The sequence below is a fragment of the Gracilinanus agilis genome, unplaced genomic scaffold (genome assembly GCF_016433145.1).
Source record: "Gracilinanus agilis isolate LMUSP501 unplaced genomic scaffold, AgileGrace unplaced_scaffold50281, whole genome shotgun sequence".
Taxonomy (NCBI): Eukaryota; Metazoa; Chordata; class Mammalia; order Didelphimorphia; family Didelphidae; genus Gracilinanus; species Gracilinanus agilis.
Window position 1 is genome coordinate 1 of NW_025385001.1, and position 6300 is coordinate 6300.

Here is a 6300-nt window from a genome sequence, read left to right on the forward strand (position 1 = left end):
GGCAAGAGAGGGCAGGGACCGTAGGGGCTCCGGACTCACCTTGCGCAGGGAACGGGAAGCAATGATGTAGTTGAGGAACTCGACGGTCAGTCTCCGGCACAGCTGGATGACCTGCACATGGCACTTGCCGGTCCGGGGGAAGGTGGAGAACAGGAAGCACATGGACAGAGCATCGTCCAGGTCTCGCAGGGCATCGATGAAGGTGGGGTACCTGGGAGTCACCGGGGCAGGGAGGACAGATGAGAAGGAAGCAGAGGAGGCTGCCAGGCCCTGGCCCATCACCCATGCCAGGATGGTCCCAACTACGAAGGCTGGCCTCCTCCTGCCCCGGCCAGAGCCACCCAGGCAGGCTAAGGACACTGCCCCAGAGAGAGGCAGCAGGGACTAGGTGGCAAGGTCTGAGACCCTCAGGCAACCCAAGCCCTCTGCCCAGTGTGCAGTGCTTTCAAAGTGTTGGCTCTCAGTCGGAGCTCCTCCTGGTTCCCAGGTCTCCTGGCTTCCATCTTGGGAGGGAGGGAAGGAGGGAGGCTCTTTTGGTCACCCCCGAAATCCATCCAGAATCCCAAAGGAGGGGCATCTGTCTCTACAAATAAGACTCAACTGCATGTTTATTTGCAGATGAGGTTTTAAGAGGAGCCTTGGGTCCAAGTCATAGAACACTGGTCTGAAGCCCAATGGGACAGAACAGGATTGGAAAAGTCAGGTCAGTCTGGTGGCAGTGGAAGAGGGGGGACTGGCCTTTGGGAATCAAGTATCTAGAGAAGGACCACTGAGTCCTAGATCTGGAGCTAGAAGGGACCTCAGAGCCCAACAAGTCCAGCTCTCTCATCTCAGAGGAAGAAACTGAGGCCAGAGGTGCCTGGGAAGTGATCTAGCTTTCTCAAAAGCTTCCAGAACTTTCCAGGTACATTCCCCTGCCTCTGTGGACAGTCTGTTTCCTCAGCTGCCAAACAACATGACAACCCCTGGGGACCCCCCCCTCCTTCTCTCATCAACTGCCCTGGAAACTGCTACCTCTTGAGGTCCCAAAAAAGGTGAATCCGGATGGTCAGAGTTGCTCCCAGGTGGCTGGGGCTCATTTCCCCACAAGGGACTGGTCTGGTCTGTGGGCCTGGTCAGCTTAGTCCAGGGAAGGCCTTTGGGACATCTGACCCACAACAGATCAGGACCTTCCCTCTCCTACTAGCCTTGGGACAGCAGCATCCTCTTTGGGTCTCCACCACAAGGGTCTCAGGGCTCACCTCTCCTTGATGATGTGGTCAAGCTTGTAAGCAGGCTTGTTGTCCTTCAGGCGCTCCACAGTATTCCACTCACTCTTTCCATAGGCTTTCCGCAGCTTCCTCACAAACACCTGCCCCAAGAAGGAGACCCAGCAACCCCTTTTGAAGAAGCTGTACTGTGTATCCAGACCACACTCTGCACACACACAGTACAACATGGGAGGAGCCTTGGGGACTCCATGCCCCACTGCCATCAGAAACCCAAGTCTCTCTCCTGCCAGCCAGTGTTTCCTTCCTCACGTTTTCTGCTCTGATCCAGATTTGTTACAAGAAGCCGACAGCTCTTTACTTTGATTTTCACTGGTCCAGCTATCCCGCCTCCTTCCCCACCATCCCCCAATAAAACGAAAAAACAAAACTCTTGTAACCAATAAATATAATGGAGCAGAAAGAATCTCCTCTGCACCTGGGCATCGATCCACCCAGGATTCCCTGAATCATCACTTTCCTCACCTCTGAGGACACAATACTACCCAGGAGATCCATCAGTCATTCCCCAAAGGATGCCCACTCCCTTAGAACCCAATTCTCTGCTCCCAGGAAACATTTGTCTCAGCTCAACTTTTGAAACAACTGTCTCAGGGCTTCTAATTCCTTATGTCACTGATAGGCGACATCCATGCAGAGCCCTGCTAGAGGAGGTCCAGAAGCTTCTAGAGTTCTGGGACGGGAGGGAAAGGGCTAGACTTGGAGCTTCCGGCAGATCAGTCTTTGCAGCTTTAGGCCTGACAAGGAGTCACCATTTGCACCTCTAAATATTTAGAGACTCCTGGCAAAGGCAGGAAGGAAGCAGGGCAAGGGCCATAGCATTAATATGTGCTGAAGAGCCCGTAGAGATCATCTCATCCAGAAAGGATTCTCAAAGGCATCAACTGCTCCCTCTGGGCACCATCAGGCAAGATTCATTGTGGATTCCAACAGTATTCTGGCTTCTCTTGCTATGAGAAGACTAGAAGCTTCTTGGGGCCCTTCCACAAAGCTCTGTACCCATATCAATAAATATTTGCTGACTGACTGTACCAGAAGACACAAACATAGTGCAAAACCTCTCTTGAAGGGAAGGCTCCCCAGTGGCACCCCTCTTCATCTCTGTCGGCCTCAGTCTCCCTTCCCCCTCAGCCTAAGCTGGGTTCACTACTGAACCAAGTACTCTAGAAGACACATGGAAATGTGGAAGAATGAGAAATACCAAGGAAAAACACCCAAAAAGGCCTTTTTAGGGCCCCATGAGGTAGGAGTGAGAGAAGAGAAAGGGAAACCATTCTCTCCCAAATTATTCTAGGGTTGTGTTAGCAGACATATGGCATGCATACCAGAGGGGACTGCTCCACTCCCCCTCTAAACCTGAACCTGAGGACATTCCTCACTCCACCCTCCCCTCTGCCCAGCAGCCCAATGGGAGTGCTTCCTCCCTCCCCTGTCTGGGGTAATGGGGGTGGGTGAGAGGGGGGGGAACCTCACACTTGGCATGAGGGTTGTCATTTGGCCACTCAAGGTCTAAAAGGTTCACCATTACTGTCCTAGGCCTTTACATACCAAACATAATTACACAGCAAACCAAGTCACACATAATATACTGCCATGATCCTAAATGGAGGAACTTGAGGGGCTCAAAGGAGTCCATAAAGGACCCAAGAATGTATAACAGGGAATGGCAGGGCTGGAATCCCACACTCAGAAGACTCTTGTTTAGTACCAATCCTTCCTTTTATAAATGGAGAAACAGGTGTGGAGCTAGGAAGTAGGGAGGTGGAATCACCATTCAAGGTTACATAGAAGCAAAGGCAGAATTTGTATCTTCCCCTCTCCAAATGAGGTCTGTTTCCCTCCCTCCCTCTCTTTCTCATCTTCCTCCAATGAGGTCTCCCCATATGTTCAGTCTATTCCCCAGACAACAGGGGGCCCTTTGAGGAGGGAGGGGTCCAGAGCCTCCTAGGCTCTCTGAAATGAGAGGAAAAAATTGCATTTTACAAAGAAGGAAACTGAGGCTCTGTGAATCAAAGTCATTTTCCCAGGAACAGTGGTAGTAGATGTCTGAGGCAGGAGTCAAACCCAGGTCTCTCCCACCTATGAGAATCCCTTGCTAAAGAGCTCTAGCCCACTTAAGCCCTGCCTCTTCACAGACCACAGTTCCCTTCTCTACCTCACTAGACTAAGGGCCCCAGGGAAGCATCTGCAGGTAACATCCTTTGATTCCTCCGCCCCTTCCTAGCACCTAGTAACCCCTGGTGAATCAAGCCACAAAGTCTTCATGAAGGGCCAGCTCTGGTCAGGCCCTGAACTAAATCCTGGGGATCTGAAGAAAGAGAAAAGCCATTTCCTACCCCAGAGGAGTTCCCAGTCCACCAGGGGAGAGTGCCTCCCCCAAACAACCAAGATAAAGACATTTGAGACCGACACACAGCAGATGTTTAACAAAGGCTCACTGCTTCCTGTGTGAATCCTGACCTTATAGTCCCGGAACTTGTTGACTATGGGCTCATGGAGGAGAAACTTGATGTCCTTGAGGAGGTAGAAGGTTCTTGGGGCTGTAGAACCCTTGTTAACCTTCTTCTTGTGTTTGGGTTCATGAGGGTAAATCCCTTTCAGGATACACAGGCGTCTGAAACAGATGCAAAGCCACTTAGCACAGTTTGCACTCATTCCCTACCAGGGCTACTAAGCTCTTTGTTGGTCATTCCATGTGGGCATTGCTCAGCACCTACCATCCCCACACCCCCAGCATTAATTGGGCATATTGCCACAGACTGGCACGACAGATGAAGGCCTCAGTCAAGCCCAACTCTCCCATTCCTCCAACACCTAACTTCTGGTCTTTAAAGTAGGAACTAGACAGACAAAGCATGGCAGACAGGAGGGTCAGCCTTGGGGCCAGGAAGGTCTGGGTCTGAGTCCCATCTGAGTCAGAAAGGATGTGTGACCCCAGGAACTTATCCAATAGCCCAGGCACGACTCTAAGCCCACCAATTACACAGAAGATCCTGGATGTGCTACAGTGAAGGAAGGACAAGGAAACCCCAGCCAGTCCCTGCCCCTCAACAGAGACAAAAATACTCCCATTCAGTACACCTTCCAGGGATCCCAGGAAGAGCAAGCAGCTGGAGCCTACAGTGCCAACATCAGCTGGTATCAAAAGTTAAAGGATTGAGAGAATGGGTTCTATTACCCGAAATACCATGGAAATGTGAGCTGTTATCATTACCAGCCCTCACTGGGGGAAGAAAACAGAATCTCGTCAAAATGAGAAAACATCCTTCACTTAGCACCTGAGGAAAGGGGGAAGTCAGACTCATGGTGTCAGAATTGCCAGTGGAGTAGGTGCAGAGACAAGAGATTTCGAGTCAGGGTCCTGGGTTCAAATTCAGCCTCAGATAATAACTATAATAGCTAACATTTAAGAGGATTCTGAGGTTTGCAAATTGCTTTACAAGTAACATTTCTTTATCCTCACAACTTTGAGAGATAAGGTACTCTGTCTGTCCCTATTTTAGGTATGAGAAAATTGAGACAGTGCATCTAGCTCCCACTTCCCTTCCCCTCTCCACCCCATCCAGGCCTCATTTTCCTGGTCAATAGAATGAGGGGTAATCACCTTATCCTACAGGTGAGAAAAGAGGCCCAGAGCCATGACAGAGGTGAGCTAGTCACTAGGGCTCTGGTCATTCATGCTGGTGCTGCTGTACCCACCACCTCTTGGGAAAGAAGAGACTAACTCAATGCTCAAGCGCAGTTGAAAAAGGAGAGACGGCTGATGAGAAGATGGGCCCATCATCCATACTGTGGCCAATGGCTAAGAGCTCCAAAGCCAAGCTCATCTTTCTCCTAGTGCCACCAGCCATGCCCATATCTCACCTGAAATCAGGAAGGCTCAGCTGCAGCTTCTTCCTGGCTTTGTTTCTGGTGATGTAGTTGGTTGCAGATCCTCTCTCATACTTAGGGTGGGGAGGGAAAAATAGATACTTCTGTTAGCAACAACTTCTCTCCAAAAAAAGCTCTTTGGGTATGTTAGCCAAACCATTAGCACCCAGAGTCATCAGCAACCTTCCCATCTGTGCTGGACCAGAGCATCGCATTCAAACCCAGCACGTCATAGAACCTCAGGGGCCTCCCAGGACCACCTAGACCTGAACAAGCACCCTAAATGTTCTTCTGAGAAAGAAGCCTTTGCTTAAAAACACCCAGTGATGGGGGTGGCAAGGTGGTTCAGTGGACAGAGAGCCAGGCCTAGAGACACTTCCTAACTATAAGACCCTGGGCAAGTCAGTTAACCTCCATTACCCAGGCTTTAGCTCTCTTCTGCCTTGGAACCAATACACAGTATTGATTCTAAGATGAAAGGTGAGAGTTTTAAAAAGGAGAAAAATCCAGAATTGATAAGGAGACAAAAGGTACAGGTTAAAAAGGGGGAAAAAAAGACATTGAAAGGAACGACCAAATGGGAGCTCTGCTGCTGGGGCAAGTCATCAACCTAGGCTTTGCGTTTGCTCTGAAAAATGAGAGACTGGACATGATGACTTCCAAGGCCCCTTACGGTCTTAGGAGCTTCCCCTCCCTACTTTCACACAACTATTCCTCAAACACTTGAAATGGGCTCCAAAACTTACATAAAAGGGCCCAGGAGCACAGACTGGGTGCAGGATTTGCACCCGGGTCTCTCCCACCTCTGAGGTTCCATGGATAGGGTTCTATCCTACTTTATCCTCTCTTTAACCTTAGCCATCCAGAGCCCAGCACCCCCGTCGGCAGCTAGGAAGGTGACCCGGGGTACTAATGCTACAAACAGCTGGTATCTGGGGGATGGGAGGGAAGCACCAAAGGGTCCCCCACTCCTGACAAGACTTGTGTGACGACATCCTTCCCCTCACCCTCCCAGTCTCTCTCCTCTGGGCCTGCGCCCTTTCCCTCTCCCTGCCTTCCCCTCCAAAACTCCATTTCCTGGTTCCCCCCCCCCCCCCAAAAGTCTTCTGTTCTCTAGCCTTACGTCCTGCTGACACTCTCAAAACCTCCCCCTAGGCCCGCC

At 50.7% G+C, this 6300-nt stretch overlaps 1 protein-coding gene across 1 annotated transcript; it reads right to left on the reverse strand.

The window, feature by feature from the left end:
* Positions 1 to 39: 39 nt before the first annotated feature.
* Positions 40 to 6070, reverse strand: LOC123255706 (pescadillo homolog; the record flags this gene model as incomplete). The annotated part of the gene is made up of 5 exons (XM_044684454.1): positions 40 to 211; positions 1242 to 1351; positions 3729 to 3882; positions 5133 to 5212; positions 5992 to 6070. Coding segments are annotated over 5 exons (595 nt in total), but the record flags the coding sequence as incomplete, so codon positions are not given.
* Between the last annotated feature and the right edge of the window lie 230 nt (positions 6071 to 6300).